Genomic DNA, 17,485 nt, shown 5'->3' on the forward strand with positions numbered 1-17,485 from the left:
CAAACTGTGATTTTCCGCGAAAAAAAAAAAAAACGTTTGAGGAGAACTGCATGTTGCAACCATATATATGGCACAAGATATGTCCGGTTTGTCTTGATGATCACACGGTGCCTGCGCAGTTCGCCGTGTTTCGATGAGTTGGTACGCAGACCCTATGTTAGTTCGTCAGCGACAACAAGCATTCAACTTTTAAAAATTTCCATTTCTCTCTTCTTGACTCATTTTCAAAGTTTTCGCCAGAGCACAACCTTACCAGGAAGTCTATTGGTGCGGTGCGACCGAACGAGGCAAACGCGCGCGAGAGAAAGAGGTACCCAATATGCTTTTTCCTTCTTCTTTTTAAATTATAATAGTAATAACTGTACATGCTTTTTTATGTTGTTAACAGTCATGGTTACTTTTACTCACCACCTTTATATCTGTGCTCTGTTAAAATATTTGTTTGCTATCGTTCTTTACGAAGAAGAATCTGCGAGGCTTTGTGTGACAGAAAAAAAAAAACATTTACAAAAAATCGCGGTTTTAAAATATTGCTTTAGTTACAAAAATAATCTCACTAAGTATGTCAGGAAATTGTCTCTATAGTCTCCAGAAGTATGATCTTCTCCACAAAATTCGGATTTATGATTTAAAGACAACATAAACGCGCTGTAAAGTAAAGATAATTTATTTGCGTGACTTTCAGTTTTCGAATAACAGACCTTGAGTGTTGAATTTCAAGACCGGTCGACCTCCAAAAATCGTCTAATCTTTGACGTAGTGTGCCTGATTACGTTTCTGTGACACTTCCACTTCAATGAATAAGCAAGCTGCACTGGGGTGGATTCCATTGAATGAAACGACCAGGCTTCGATCGAACAGCTTTGTTAAGAGGTTTTAGACAACTATGCATGTCCAAAAAGGTAAGACAAGTTTTACACATAACCTGCTTGCCTGCGAGCGACGGTCATTCGAGATCGACAATTTGCGTGCGATCGCCGTTTTAAAATATATTTCAGTATTTCTTTATACTTCGAAAAAATTCAAAGTAATTGAACTGAAAGAATTGCCAGTGACCATGGCCATTCTGTGTAAAATAGATGAATAGTTTAATCCCCCTTGAGTTATGCAAATGAAATAATAGCATTATAATACTACGTCCTACCTATTCAGACTGGGAAGTCCCTCGGAAGTCACATGAATAAGAAAAGACTTTGTAATCGAAGCCAAGCGAGGCGTCTGCTTGAAATAATAAACTGACATGACCTAATATAGGTCTGCGGGCTTGATATAAAGAGAACAGCCTTTCTTGTACGAAGCAAAACATACAACAAAGTGTTAGCGTTGTTCTTTGGTCAGAAATATAATAACAAGAGAAGAGCTTCGTCTCGGCAAGACGGGAAAACGAAACGAAACTAAATGAGCACTTGTGCTGACATTTAAAGAGATTGAAAGGAAGTGATGACTTTCCTAGAGCATTGGCTGACTACCACAAATTTCCACATAGGAAATGGTAAGAAAATCTAGTCAAAGTTTTTTGTCTTTGGAATTCGATTTTTTCCATCGCTTTATCAATTTATCGAACTGATAACGTTAGTTAATCATTTCTATTTCTTGAATCTTCAAAAGTCACACGTGGAGTAATCTGTCACGCACAGACTGTCACGCAGTGAACAAAATTGACCAATCAGAACACAGGAGACAGTGCTTTCTTGACAATCCAATTTTATCTCTGACATCACCTCAACATCCGGGTTCTTCATGTCATGCCTTGCCCCTACCCTAGGGTTCAGAGGAGAGTTTTCTACAAGGAAACTCACAACAGCAGAAATATTAGAAGACTGAAGGTTATTCGAGTTTCATGCAAAAATCACTGCCTCTGTAACATGTCCTGGAACACTCCGAGTTCTGGAGGTTTCCAAGCAATGGCGCCTTCCGGGGCTCAACCGTGTATGAGCCATGAACAGCTTTTGAGTAACAGAGACGGTAAGCTAAGCTTGCATCGTCTTGAAGATTTTTTTGGTTCAAGATGACCTTTCTTCTTGTCTTCGGGCCAGCGAGATGTTAATTACTTATCTGTAGAGTTAAATCTCCGAGTTATTGTTTCGTTAAGTAGTGAGCGAGTGAATTTTTCTTGTATTGTAGCTCTAGAAAGAAAGCTTTCGCAAAGAAGACCTCGACAAGAACTTGTGAGCATAGGAATAATGCCAGGTTTGTATCTGGGGTCTTGCCATTAAGTGATCCATCCTCGATCCTTCTTGTAACATCTTTTTTTATTTTGTCTTTTTTAGCGGTTAGTGCTGCACCGGCAATACTCTCCCAGAGGACAAAACTCGAAAGAGCCAAGGCAAGTTTCGGACTCGTGTTGTGTTTGTTGGTCCTTGAATTGAGGTCCCTTCAATATAGTTGGGAGAGCGAATAAATAAATGAAAAGATAGGCAGAAAACATTTATAACATGCCATTTGTTTTTATTAATTTGTCTTTCAGACTGGTGATATTCTACAAAAGAAAATACGGGCAAGACCAAACCGCGCTCAGCTGATTCAAAAGCATATTCTATATGGTATGTACTTTAATATTATTATTGTCCTGTCAAGCTCGATCACCTTTCAGGAGTGGAGTTATGTTCGCGTGATTTGACAGTGTGAATTGAAACTAAGGATTCATACAGAGTATTGTATGGCAAATGTTTTCGACTCTTTCAGCAAATTTAAAGTTGTCACAAGCCGAATATCTTGTCATATTGTCAGTTTTAAACGGTCGGCTTGTTCAGAACAACTGTTTGTTTGTGTCGAGAATTCCTTCAGTTCATATATTTTTTCACAATAAGTGTGTCCACTCACAAAAAAGAACATAGCCTGATAACTTCCATGTGTTACTGTATCTAAAGAACTTTGTTCTGTGAGCTAGATTTAATTTCTCGGGTAACGGTTCATGAAAAATGTTTCGATCGGGTGCTATGTGGGTTGTGCAACTTTCGTTTTCTGTTTTTTCACCTCACGATACCCATCAGTACTAGTGTTTTAGCTGTCATAATTCTTTCTGTTACATCTGCTCACTCTAGTTTGCTGCATCAAAGAAAACACGGATAGGATTTGGTGTCTTTTTCGCCTTCACTGTTTCTTTGACGTGCTTGAAAGCAAGAGTAAGAAATTGACACCTTTACTGTCGATATCATTCAGCGCGTTGGAATTTTTATTTTTTTGTGGTAAATTTGTCTGTAGATAAAACCAAAGTTTTTTGAAGCAGAAAGAGATTATGTAAACTCACTCTTTTTCATTGACCTTTGAAGAGTATTTGCGCAACTTTTACTTCCACGAATTCCAAATTAATAGAGTTAATCCGAGAAAGTATCTTTTATTGACCTTACCACATTCTAAGTACGTGCGAATCTTTTGTTCTTCTCTGACTTCTCTCTGTTGTCGTTTTTCCAAGTATGAGCTCTGTTAAACCTATGGATTATCTTGTTTGAGAGACAGAATTTGTTAAAGATAGCTAAAAAACCAATCCATTTATATATAAAACAAAGGCAAAAGATTTATTATGACTGTTTTTTGTTGGTCATATTTCAATTTTTGATAATGTCAGTTATGCCTTTTGACTCTTAGTCTTTATCAAAAGGCATAATTATACAACCCACCTTTTAATTTCACAATTATTGTTCCATTCATTCAGTTGCAGTTTATCTACATCTGACTCTTTATTAAATTACAACCTCTTAATGATATTATTGTTGACCAATGCAACTGTGATGAAAAAATGAACTTTAAGAAGAAAGTAGTTTCAGCAAAGCCTGATGTAATTGGGTGACCTGTTTGGATTTGTTTGTGATGTTGGCCGTCACATTTTAAATGGTTTAAACTTCAACAAAAACTGAAGAAAAACCTCAAAAGCGACCCATCCTACCGTCTTTTGAAGAAGGCACTGAAAAAAGTGCCAATGATAGCTTGAGAGACATCTTTATTCAATGGATATACAGACACACACTAGCTACACAGAGAAAGAGATTTGCAATCACATTTTGGAAGGGAAAAAACTCATCAAAAGGTTGAAACTTCAACAAAAAGTGAAGAAAAACCCCAAAAGGTACTCGTCATAGCATCTTTTGAAGGAGACGATGAAAAAGTGTAGTACGCTAGCTTCAAACACCTCTTTATTTAATGGCTGCCCTCGCTTAATATGCTTTATCATTACTACGTTAATAATTGATAGTGTTTATTTTGACGACATAAAACCAGGGGGGGGGGTACTCTCTTGCATTAACCTTATAGATATTTCTCTGAAATCGTGTCAAGATTAGGAGAGCCGGACGACGCACCCCCACTACGACTTCCCAGAAATCCCCCCCCGCAAAGAAAATGAATGTATTTTATAATAGAATCTGGTTTTCACTAGATCATAAGCGGAATGTAAGTGATGGAGTCATAAGCAGAATTGAAATGCTGTTTCACTTGATCATAAGCTCTACACTTCTGATTACGACTCCAACTCTGTCGCTAGTGAAAACCAGCCTTTAGAATATACTTGTGCCACCAGTACATAAAAATATGCCATTTTTCTTCAGAAACACCTGTGGATCCATCTTTGGTTGACAAACAGATGAGATTGAAAAGGAAAAAGTTGGAAGATAACCTCAATGACAAGTTATCATTTAGACCTGGACCACTAGAACTTGTGAAACAGAATATTTTAGAAGCAGGCACTGAAATGAGCCATGCCGTGCAAGAAGGAACGGTGCCTTTTACTGAAACCACTTCAAATTATAGAGAACCTATTTCACCGGAAAGTGTTGACTCACCTGAACCATCTCCTGACTCAAGCAACATTGCATCACCACCAAGCGTTTCATCATCGCATAGTTTTGCATCGTCTCCAGGATCAACATGTATAACGTCCACAGTGCAGGCTCTTGCTTCACTGCAAGCGCAAACCCGCAAGCATTCTCTGGAACAACAAGAACAGCAACAGCAGCAACATCAGATGTTTTTACAACAGCAAAATGGCCAGCAGCAAGTGTTGCCTTCACAGCTTCCAGTGTCTTCCACTGGAACAAAAAAGGAAGCCAGGTCTCGCAAGAAAACTGCCAAACCAAAAGTTAAGAAGTACAAATATCATGAGTATAGGCCCCCTAATGGTGAGGTGCAGAAATCTGAATTACCATCAGACTCACCATATGGTTTACTTTTACAACAGCAGCAGCTTTACCTTCAGCTTCAGGTGTTGTTTCAAAATTATCCGCATCATTGCATGTTGCCTTCTATTCCAGAGAATGCAAAAGTTAGCTCAAATGGTGGTAAGAACAATAACTCAAATGCAGAGAAACCTGTAAAAATTGAGGAGATGAGAGTTGTTGATATGAGAAGGGCTCTAAAGGAACGTGGACTTCCAGTGTTTGGCTCAAAAACTGATTTAATTAAGCGGCTTCAAGAGATTGGGGCCTTTCCACCTCCTGAGCCAAATGCAAGCACCACAATATCACCTCCTGTAGTGTCTACACAGGCACAAGTAACAACATCAGCCCCAATTTCTTCCAGTGTTCCAGCTCTCCCAACAAATTCAGTCCATCCACCCTTGCATAGATCAAATTCTCTACCATTACAGACTCCAAATTTGAATACCGTGCAGCAGCTGCAGATGCAGATCTTAGCAAATAACCAGAGTTTACAACAACTGAAAGTCCCGCCTGAGGTCCAGCAGCAACTGCAGCAACTCCAGTATCTGAACTTGCAGCTACAGCTGCAGCACTTGAACATCCAGCAGCAACAGAATATCCAGCCAAAGCCGATGGATACTCCAGTTACTTGTCAGACTGCAAGTGTGAAAACGGAGACTCTTACCAACAACACCTGTACATTTCAGGGTAGTCCTGTCAATCAGAGCCAAACTTCAGAGCAGAAGCCAGTGCCATTTGCTGTAAAGCGAGAATGCCAGACTGTGCAGATGTCACCCAGAAATCCTCATCAGCAACAGCTGGCTAAAACGCAAACACAAGTTAAGCAACAACAGGTTGACCAAGTTAATCAGGCTTTGGTACATTTGCACGAACAAGCTCAGTCACTGGATAGTATAGACTCAAACGCAAGCAGTGTTGAGAGCCAGGTTCTGTCGTGGGACCAGCAACATCCACTGTTTGATGGAGAGAGTGAATCATATCCATCACCTGGTTCTCAGCTTTCAGACATGTCAAATTTATCCCCCTTGCCAGCAGATAACCTTTCTCATAGCATGGATTCATTACACAGCAGCAGTGTTTTCCATGGAAATGCAAAGCCTGACAATCATCTCATTCCAGGATCCTATCCTGAGAGGTCTTCTGATGAATACCTTTCAATGGTTCCACAAAGAAAACCCAGGTCCTTGTCTGAGCCTCAATTTCCTGTTTCCACTCACAGGCGGACCTCATCATTTCCATCAATCCCTTTTGCTACCCCACCACCAAGTTATGAAGCCGCTGTGGCGGCCCAGTCACAAAAGCAGTTTCAGAATGTCAGTTTTGGAAGCCAGATGGTTGGTGGCTTTCCCATCATGAACAGTGTGAGTCCAAAGCAGGATGACATGGATTTCCATCTTGATTCTGTTATTCAGGACAAGGAATTAAGTCAAGAACTACAGAAGGTATCTTAGATTGAGAGCTGTTCAGTGAGCCTCATTTAGTCATACACAAAAAGTGATTTGACTTTTATGAATAGACTGTTCCGTCATTTCTATGAGTAAAGGCAGAAACTTGAGGCTTGGGGGGTGACAAATTTCATTGATTTGACTCCCAGTAACTATGTTTGATTGATGTTAAAGCAATGTGTTGCTATTGAGAAAGAGTACAAACAGAATGTCATTTAGCACGGTACAACTCCGAGAAGCAATAAGGGACAATATTGTTATCGACACTTTAAGCAGGGATGGTACTCAGATTATACTGCTATTACTAGGTGGGGAAGTAAACAGCTAGGAAGTTCTTTTGGTTGTGTTTTCCGTTAGCTTCCTATGAAAGTAGCTGGGGGAAATCAGAGGCAAACCTGCTTCAAGAATATGGGGTACTTACCACTCACATTGTAAAACCGGAAATTCTGGTTGGAAAATCAAATGGTTCATGACATTCTGTTTTTGAAGGTTCAGAAAATGTGGGCTGTGATTTGAGACGATGCAATTTTCTTAGTCTGTTTAGTCTGTTCAACAAATTTGGATATACTTTGTAATGGTTTGTCCTCCCACCATATAAAATTTTATATGTTTATGCACAAGATTTCCACTCAGGTTGTTTGTGTAAAATGTTAAGCACCTCAGAACTCACAGAACTTTACACTTTTGTAGTTTTAAGTTGATCTGTTTCTTGCAGGCTATGATGAAGAATTTTGCTTCACTTAATCATGATGACATACTGGAAATACTTGGAGGTAAGTATCAATGAACTGGTGTCATGTCCCTGGTTATAGAACCTATTTCATTCTTTTAGATAATGTAGCAAGCCTCTACATGATATTTTTAACCCACTGATATTGATGTGTGGTAATATAGTATCTTGGGAGACCTCTGGCCCTTTCCGGCAAGATATTTAACTGCCTTTTAGATAGTTGTGAATGAAAATGCTCCGAACTATTCACTATTTTCACATAGACTATAATGCTTCTTGTTTAGTAACCCCTCCAAAATTTTGCATAAACATTGTCTTCAATTTCTCTTGAGACTACTGTAAATACCTCAGAGAAATAGAGAGGAGAAATGTGATGTCAGGTTACCATGGTAGCAAAATTTCTGGATCACAACAATATGGTGCTTAAGCAACATCGACGGTGACGGCAAGAAGAACATCGAGAGAGCAATAGGTTTATATTAGCAAAACAAAAACTTTGAACATGCATCACGGTTTTTTGTACATTTCCTAGTTGACATTGCATGATTCCTAATGTCACGCGCCCTCTTTTTGGAGTAGGTGAACACAAGGCAAAAAAATTTTTCTTTCAGACTCAACCCCAGAAAATTTTGCGAACATTTCCACAAATTAAATGAAATTGAATAAGACAGATAAAGTTTGAAACAGTGCGAATTCCCTTTTTAAGTGATGTTTGTGGTATGTTGTCATTGAAAAATTTGCTACCATGGTAACATGACATAACCATTGCTTCCAATAGAGAGGAGAAGTCGTTATGCAGTATTTTTTTTGGGGGGGGGGGGGTGGGGGTAAACAAGGTGCATTATGGTCTCTGTGAAAATGGTTGGAGTGATTTGAAGGTCCAAGCAATTTCAAACCAAGAGACAAGAAGGCCTCAAATTTAACATAGATGCTTACTGTCCCCAACTTTTTTGATAAATGTTGGTCTGTAAGTGCCGCGGATGGTTATTGCAGCATGTTTCTCAGTTATCAATACTTTTTTTGGCGTAAGTCACAGCATGCAAAGAAAGTCTCGTCTGATAGCCCGAGGCTAGTGGACTTTGCTTTCAGGCTATCTTAACTTGCCTGATCAACAAGCGAAGTTTTCTGAAATTCAAATTACAGAAAATTTGTAATCATTATCCTGCTCATCAAAAAAATTTTTCATGTTAGTTAAAATGGCTCTTTGGCTAGTACATTCTAGCTACAGCTTGTAAAACTGACTTCTTTTTCACCCTGTGTCACCTTTTTAGAAGTTATTGTTTGACACTGGACACAGGAGCCCCTTAATTTCTTTGCTGCCTACTTTTTTGGGCAATTCTAAGCTTTTATTAGAGACCTTTAGATTCGAGGGCGAGAACGACTACGAGTACGAGATTTGATTTGAAGTTTTTTCGCGTATTGTCAAAAAATAGATACCACGGAATTCTTCATTGTACTTTTTTTCACCAGAAAAGTTAGCACTGTTATCGTTATTGAAGGAGGTTGAGCTCTCTCCAGATTGCAAAATGGTAAAACTTCTAACATTTGATAACTTGTGTCCGCCACTACGACACTCTCGCTAAAACTCGAAGTAGAATGACGACGGCTACCACGTTTTCCCGCCCAAAATAACGCTGCCCCATGCGCGAGCAATACTTGCTATTGAGAAAATCTCGTACTCGTAGTCGTTCTCGTCTTAGAATCTAAAGGTCTCTATTATTGTTTATGAAGACCAGAAGGATCAGTATGCAAAAAAATAGAGTTCAGTTCCCAGTGGACCACTTTGCCCCTCCAACATGTCTACTATCCCTTTGTTTGCCCCTCTAACATGGCTACTGCAACAAAGTGAACAGACTCTGTAGGGTGACCTAGTTGAAGCTTACATTCATGTCCTTAAAATTCTTCATAGAGCCTTGTAGTCAGTTCCCAACAACTGCAGTAACAAATTCTTTTGCTGGAATAATGACTCCTTCACTAACAACATCTGGAAATCAACCACCAATGAGCAAGTCGCCAAGCTATGGATCTTACCTAAGCCAACGCTTTGTTCCTCCAAGTCAAAACTCCCCGGGAAGGATGTCACGAAGCTGTGATGATGTAAGCCAGTTGTCGGTTAACAACAAATTTCCTTTTCAAGCAGAAAATGGTGCAATGTGTGACTTTGATAACTTTCTTACAAGTCCATTGTCGCCCATGAAAATTGACTCTTGTGACACAGATGATAGCCCAGGTTTACTGTTTAACTCATCAAACTCCATACCCATCCCATCCTCGAATGGTATTGTTGGAAAGACAGACACTTTGAGCTGGCTCGACTTAAGCATGTCACCCACAGCTCAGCAGAGTATTCCACATGCCAATGTTGAACTTACATCAATACATAACAACAATCATAAAGGGACTCCGCCATTAAATTTGTATGATGACCATGAACATACGCCATTGTCACTGTTTGACTTAGAAACACCTACTGCACTTCATCCTCCGAGTGACTTTGGTGAAGCAATGGATTACTGCATCTAGGTTATATTCCATTAGTTTGTGTATAATAATGAACATAATACCAGTATCACTATAAGTGATCATACATTATTTGTGTAAATAATAGTAAACAACTTGTTAATAATATTAAAATTATTAATTGTTAGAACAGTCAGTAAAATTTATTTTATTGGTTACTCTAACGGTTTTACTATAGAGATATTAATAGATGTTAACATCTGTCTATTGTGGTATAATATTGTACAGAAAAAAAAAAAACAGAAACAAGTTCCTGTAAGGACATTATAGGCATTAAGCAGGCAAGAGTCAGTCCTCCAATTTTTTTTTTGTATCAGAAATCCTTGTGCAATTTGCAGACAGCAGACAAAATTACTCTCAGAATAGGCAGCATAAACCTAAACAACAAAATGGAATTTAATATTAGTTTTATTTCGTGATATACTTGTGGCTAATCACCACATCAATATTTTCTATTTGTTTTGATGAATAAATAACAACAACAATTATTGTTGTTCCACAACAGGGTATTGCCATTAATAAGTAATATTGGTAAAGATGGTAGATTCTGGCAGGGTTTGTGATTTTCTGAGAACAATTTAATAGTATTTCTAAACAGACTGACCTCTCTGGCAGTGCCACCAATAACTTCCATGTAAATGGTGTATTAATCATTCACTCTGTCAGAATTATGCCAGCGTACTGACTTTAATTTTTCATTTTTAAGAAAGTGTTGGCTATTGATGTTACAATGTGATCCTTTGTAGAATAAGGTTAAGCCTTTCAAATCAAATCTATTAAAAAGTTTTTTGTTGCATAATCTTGTGTTGCTATGCTTTCTGTCACTTCTAACTTAGCGTGTTTCAGACGTTCAGATAGTAGAGTGATGTGATCAGATGGTGGGGAGAGAGTCAAATCGTGCGTGGGGGAATGAGGAGGAAAAACAAGGGGAGAATAGGGCGAGAGCAAAGGAACTTTTCCCTTGCAAGAGGCTGGTAGCATAAGTCAACTAAAAAACAACAACAACAAAACCATTGGTCTTGGCTCGTGGGTGCTCTTGAACACTGTATTGTAGTGACCTTCTGAATTTGGTGTACTTGGATTATCAAATCAGTTGAATGTCTTTAACTCTTTTGTTGTAACCTGCGATCATCACGAGGTGTTTTTTTTTCCGGGGAAGTGCAATATGTGGCAGACCAGCCGTCCAAAGATAAAAGGAAGAAGGACCATCTGATTGCAGGTTACTCTTGTTGTGCTTCAGATTTATCCCTGTATGAGTCCAATCTTTTTTTTTGTCTTTAAACATACAACAGTATTATAATGAGTTTAGAAGAAAAAAGAAAAATAATGGCAATGTATTCTTTGACCAATTCCACCATGTAAAATTTAACTTTGCCTCCTTCTGTACTGCATTTTTACAACACTAATTCTGTATTTTTTATTGTTATGTGAATGAGTGGGGAAGGGGTCAAGATTCTTGACCAGGAGATGGTGGACATTAAAAGAAAAATCAAGGAGGCCATCCATATCAACCATAAATAGAGACATGGGGGTTATGAACCTCCAGTGATTTTTAATCATTTGTTGTCATGTGACAATACTGAATGTTCATTGCTGATGAAGATATGTGTGATACAATCGAAAGCTACAATACCAAAAAATCTGAGATCTTTTGAGACTAGAATTTATTTTTCAAAAATCCTTAAGTACTGTGATGGATTCATTTATACAGAACAAAATAATATTGATATCCATGATGTGTGAGGGCAGAGTTGTGCAACTTTAAAGAAGTTAAAAAAAATGAAACCTCAAAAGTAAACCTGCTGGGGTTTTTTTGTAGTCTCCTCGCCAAATCAAATGTTGCTATAACTTGGTGCATTTTGTATTGAAAATTGGCAAATAATTAATTTTGTTAATGACTTCCCAAATGCACAACTCTGCCTTCAAAACACTGTGGATTTTGATTGGATCAATATGTGTCAAACATTTGTGGAAAACAATTCAAAAAGCTGTCATCAAAAGTATATCAAGTGGCAAAGGAAGCATGATCTACACTGTAATTCCTCAGACTTTTACACATTTTTTGCTTGTGATTGGTGATTGCTTTTCATTCCTGCATCTATTTGAGTTATGACTAGCTTGTATTGAATGTGGCTGGCCTTGTTCAGTGCAAGGGTATTTTAGCTTGTGCACAGGGAGTCACAAATTGTGCCTCATAACTGGGCATTCACCCAGTTTTGCCCAAACTATATGCTGGTGCCCAAACAAACCATTTATCCAATTTGTCTCCAGGCACAGCCAAGGGAATATGCTGTCCCTTATTCGGTCCCTGAGCTTAAACCTTTTGTTTTGAATGGGCGCACCATGACAAGGAAGTTATGTGTGAATTAGGAGACCAGAGCATAAAGTTTAGGCATCCTTGACACCAAAAAGAGCACACTTATACTATGAATTCTCATCAAATTTGTCCCCAGGGTGACTGGTAAGGATCATTCTTGTTGGTAGAGAGTGTGTCTGTAGAGGTTATGATTTGGAAATGACAAGAAACTAAAAAATGGAACATTGTCCCCTCTCCCAAGTTGTCAATTTTGTCATGGACTATTCTCAGGCAGCCTTTTCTGAGCTGACCAAAAAGTTGCTGCAAAACACTGGAAACGAGGTAGCTGATTATTAGCTGTCATCTTACCCTGATTGGCTGCGCTAACATTCATCTTCTTATTTTTAGATTCAAACAATCACAAAATAATATTTTTTCAAGTGCTAAGTGTAACAGGTTTCTAGGAGTCTTTTATATTGGGCAAGTTAATGGGAAAACTCATTGGAGACTGTAACCTCATGAAATTTCAGCCATCTCCACCCCCTAACCTGTGGGAGGTGCCCCTTTGGGTTAGGGGGTAGAGACCGCTGACATTTCAGACTATGGAGACTGGAGACAGCTAATAAACCAAGAGGGAACCAAAGGAGAGGCCAACTACATTGAGTCTAGTTCCCCATCAGCTTGCAATAATTTTGCTTACTCAGCTGGGCTACCTAAGCAACACTACAACTGATTTCCTTACCCGGGATTTCAAGTGACAGGGATGATTGAAGAATTTTTTTTGAGGTGTGAAATTTTCGATTCCAGGATTTTTTGAGGTAGGAAAATTTGGTAAGTATTTTCCTTGGGTGGCTTGATCAAACAATAGTCTGCAAATATAGTTGGGGTATAAATTCGGCCTGTGAGTTTTTTGGGGGGTTAACTTTTGGTCCAGGGAGTTTTTTGGTTTTGTTGGAGGCCTTAGGGATTTATTTTTGGTTTTGATTTTTGCCTCTGTTCGGTCATTGCAGTCACTTGAAATGCGGAGTACCCCGCTGGGCACCATACCAAGGCTTTTAGGGCCAAGAAAAGAGCCCGGGGGTACTTGGGTTAATGTTTGCTGGGTATGTGCCGGTGGCCTCTCAGAGCCCCTACCCCACTGTAGTCTGTTTTTTGGCCAGTTATGGACCCCATCTTGGTCACTTTTCGTGATCCCAACTCAGTCACTTTCTATTTATGCATCCTGACCTTATCAATGTGGTTTCAAGAGGCAAAACATCTTAATTTGACAGGTGTAATTACCTTATTGACATGTCATTGGTATGAGTTACAGGATGATTGCAAGTGTGTGGATGGGCAGCATCAAAACAAATTCGACAGGCTCCCCTACTTTTTTTTCCTCCCAACACCAATTTAAGCACTGAACCGCACGTACCAATTCCGGAGGGGGGGGGGGGGGGCTGGGTGGGGATGGGATTGAGAAAGGTTTACCCTACGACTCCTTAGCCAAACTCCTCAAAAGACAGTTTCTTCCTGAAAAACATTTTTGTTATACTTAACCTTCCTCTTTTTTCTCTCCCCCTCCACTCCCCTTTTGGTGTCTGCCATACAGGTCATCATGCCATCTCACTTGCAAATTTGTTCCTATGGGCCTCTTTGGACCGCTCCAGTGAATAATCAATGTATCTTCCCCTTAACCTCTCTCCTTATCTGGACGTCTGGAAGAAGGCTCCCCCCTGACAAGGTCTAGCTAGTGTATGTCTGCCGCTGCCTCCCCTGAAGAAAAAAAATCATTTCTCTCCTGAGAGAAGGCAGCTGTGCGCAGGCTAGAGAAGGGCAGGATTCACCACTGGGCTGGAAACAACTTAGTTGTTTTGCTTTAGAGTTTTCTTGTAATGAACCAGTTTTTTGTGGATAATATGAAGTGGTTCATGTGTTAAGTCAGTTGGGTGCAATGCAAAAGATGAGTTGTCACCAGGAAACACAACTGTGTTATTCACTCCCCAGTTCCAAAATATATAAATTATTGATTTCAGTGATTACCGTTGATTCTTTGAAATTTGTTTCATTTGTTTCACTCAAAAAGAGGTTAATTTTGGGCACAGTCAGGGTGCAACAAAAGTTCTTTCCATTACTCTAATTGAGTTTTCATCACAAGTTGTCACACAATTTTGTTCCATCTTCTGAGGACCGATGTTTTTTTTTCAACTAAATTTTCGGCTAGCTACTAAGAGCTTCAGGATAGAAAAAGGCCCATCAGGCAATCTGGTGCTCTGTTTTTTTCCTACAATAACATAAATAAAAAGCAAGCCTTTTAAACATACGTTCTTTGTATACTGGGAGGAAATGTGTGAGAAGTCTGAAATACATGCCATAAAATTCCGAAAATAAGCCCCGGGCTTAAATTTTTCAAAGGCCCTTTTGAGGGCTTATTTTTGGAGGGGCTTATATTCGGAGGGGCTTATGTTCGGAGGGGCTTATGTACGGAGGGAAATTTGCGTTTCAAAATCGATAGGGCTAGCTTTTAGTGGGAAGGAAATTTACCATTTTCGCTTTGTTTTACTTTGTATTCGAGGGCAAATTCCAAGTACAAGTCCACAGGGGGCTTATATTTGGAGGGGCGATTTAACGGAGGGTTTTTTGCATTATGATTTTGGGGGGTTTATATTTGGAGGGACTTATACATGGAGAGGCTTATTTTCGGAATTTTACGGTATTTTTGGAAGGAGACTTAACAAAACTTGCAAAGCAAGCATTTTATTTCTCTCAATGCACACAATGTACACATCATGTAATCAACACTGTAACATCAGACAATAAAATTCTCCTTATAAAAGCGCTATGTCCAGAAAGACAAGAATATTAAATAAACATAAACTTTCATTTGCCCTGGAAATTGAAACACATTATTATATTCTAGCCTATGTTCTTTCAAGAATGGCCTACATAGCAAGCGTTTCCAATCAAGCTATTGTGTGACCCCTTTTCTGTCTTTGTCCAAACTTTCTGGACGAACTCATGTGGAAATGCTTGCTGTGCAGGCCTTTTCAAGGGTACCGGTACTTGGTGACGCATCAAAAAGGAATTAATCCCAGAAAATGTTAATGGAGTCGCTCATTCTCCCCAACTCTTTAAACAAAATTATTTTTTATTGGCTGTTATTTGGCTGATTGTTACGAGAGAAAGTGTGTTGATTACACTTATACATTAAAGGGGGTTTTGACACAGAGGCGTAAGCTTGTAAACTGATCAAGAAGTCCATTTGAACAAAAACTATCATAACTTAACAAATACACTCATAAAAAATTCCTATCTGTACATCCCCTGGTTATCACTTTTGACATTAACCTTATGATGATCTCTCTTGACTTCGAAACATTAAAAGCAGTCAGCTTATAATAATCTTAAAATAATAAATTAGTTTACAGCTCCTGTTTCAAATCTGTGAAATCTCCTTGGCTTGGCTTGGCCTAGGCTTAGTGATCTTTGAGCTATAGGAAAATGAAAATAAAACATATTGGCAATAAAATTTAGTTTAATGAAGCCTTTTCCAAAATAAAGCGCAGCCCCTTTGTCAACAAAAATGTCTCCGCAAAACGGTTAGGCGTGCATCCCGAAATGTTTACTTTATTAAAAGTATGTAAAGTGGAGAGGCTAGGCATTCCTGTAATTCGCACATTCGATTAATATTTGCGAATTTTCTTAGCCTTTCGTTTGGAGGCAATTGTTAACTTCGTTGTGTTGTTTCAAAGATAAGATCGGGCACAGTTTTTTGTCAGGTCACGTACAAGCTCACAACTTGTGAGGATTAGAGCTAAAGGATTAGAAATTAGAGACTGAACGTTAAGGGTTTAGAAGGAATATGAACTCTGCTCTTTGATAATTCCGTTTTCTTGCTTTTCTTCGCGTAATTCCGCGTCTCCATTACCCTCTTGTTTAGCCTTCTCCCTTTCTGATTCCACAAAATCATCAAAGAGACTTGGCCAAGCCTCAGAGTCGTCATAATTTTCGAAATCTGGCTCGATCGCCTCGGTGAAGTTTAGAAACATATACCATGTGTCCCGTGAAATCCCCCGCAGTTGCCTGTTTTCCAAGTAGGCAAACCAACGATCAAGAACAGCTGGTACGTTCTTTGAAAAAACCAGCTTCCAAAGAGGAAGTGCGATGTTCTTCGGCAAGGCGCGCTGGCCTTCATCGACATCCAGTCCAAACTTGAACGTAAAGCGATATAAATCCTTGAATTTCTCAACATCGTTTGTCACTTCTGCCTCCAGTTCTTGAAATTTATTCTGAAGGCTTCTAATCGAGTCTACTTTGAGGGCTTTAAAACCCTCTACGAACTCTGTTCTGGTAAAACGACACATCTGCGAAGCATTGAATTTCCAAGCAATGACTAGAACGATAAATTCAGTTGGATCAACTCCCAAGTCTTGACAAAATTTCTCCATTCCATCAGCGAGAATGGCATCTTCAGTGTCGTCCTTGTATTTAGCAAATAAAGAGTTAATTTTTGTTAAGTCAGCCTCTTGCTTTGAATACGAAAACGTTCTCATACCATCGTGTGGACTGTATTTACCAGCCATTACGTTTTTATCAGCCGCTTTAGTCTTGAATGGTTCCTGCACTACACTGTCGTGTGGTGGATATGAATGGTTTAACGTGCTGCTAGTAACTGTGTTTGTGGTTTGCTGCGAAGGCTTTCGATGAAGCGTATCACTAGTTGAGCCAGAAACACAAACTGAACAGCACTTACCCATAACCACGGCCCGCTATTTTTGTGCTCTGACGCTCAAATGTCGACTTCCAGCGGGAAAAATTCTTATAAAAACAAACCGATGATGTCGTGAACGGCCGAAGGGAAAAGATGAAAACTTTTCTTGCGCTAAACACCACGTGACCGGATATCCAAACTGCGCGCTAACTTCCGGTTTAGAGTGAAAAGAGAAGCGCGCGTCAGTTTTTTTTTCCGGCTCGATGAATTGAAGGAGGGAGTTGATTTTTGTCTTGTTTTCAGTTTCCCACTTTCAATGAAACGAACTGGCACTGGTCAGCTTCATGCACAGACCCGGGTACAACTACTTTTTCTTTTATGTTGTCCCATTCCTTAATAATTACTACTCTTAAATGAGGACGTGTTGAGATTCTCCATAGGATGTTTAGTTAAGGTAAAAAACTACTGCAGAAAAATCGTGTGTGAACAATCTTGCTCAACGTCGGATCCAAAAAGATCGTGATCAGTCAAAATAGATAAAATTGAGAACGTTACAGTCAAGAAGACTTTTGCAGGGACTGATCAAACAACGTGAAATAGAGTTAAGTTGCGATATTTCGACTGGCCAATACCAGTCTTCATCAGGTTTAT

General features: G+C 39.2%; 2 protein-coding genes across 3 annotated transcripts; one reads left to right on the top strand and one right to left on the bottom strand.

Moving 5' to 3' along the window:
* Window positions 1-279: 279 nt before the first annotated feature.
* Window positions 280-10,647, top strand: LOC140942394 (uncharacterized). Of its 2 annotated transcripts, XM_073391366.1 has the most exons (8): window positions 280-310; window positions 686-902; window positions 2,125-2,190; window positions 2,271-2,326; window positions 2,468-2,543; window positions 4,545-6,595; window positions 7,314-7,371; window positions 9,238-10,647. In XM_073391366.1, exons 2-8 carry the CDS (start codon window positions 887-889, stop codon window positions 9,849-9,851), a joined length of 2,937 nt encoding a protein of 978 aa, XP_073247467.1. In that variant the 5' UTR covers window positions 280-310; window positions 686-886; the 3' UTR covers window positions 9,852-10,647. The 2 variants fall into 2 exon arrangements, with proteins under 2 accessions (XP_073247467.1, XP_073247466.1); XM_073391365.1 differs by lacking the exons at window positions 280-310; window positions 686-902 and adding an exon at window positions 1,746-1,965.
* A 4,217-nt stretch (window positions 10,648-14,864) lies between these two features.
* On the bottom strand, window positions 14,865-17,012 carry LOC140940890 (DCN1-like protein 3). Its single transcript, XM_073389856.1, has one exon. The coding sequence runs from the start codon at window positions 16,878-16,880 to the stop codon at window positions 15,975-15,977; it is 906 nt and encodes a 301-aa protein (XP_073245957.1). The 5' UTR covers window positions 16,881-17,012; the 3' UTR covers window positions 14,865-15,974.
* Window positions 17,013-17,485: the final 473 nt, after the last annotated feature.

Source organism: Porites lutea, chromosome 6 (assembly GCF_958299795.1).
Source record: "Porites lutea chromosome 6, jaPorLute2.1, whole genome shotgun sequence".
In the NCBI taxonomy this organism is placed as follows: Eukaryota; Metazoa; Cnidaria; class Anthozoa; order Scleractinia; family Poritidae; genus Porites; species Porites lutea.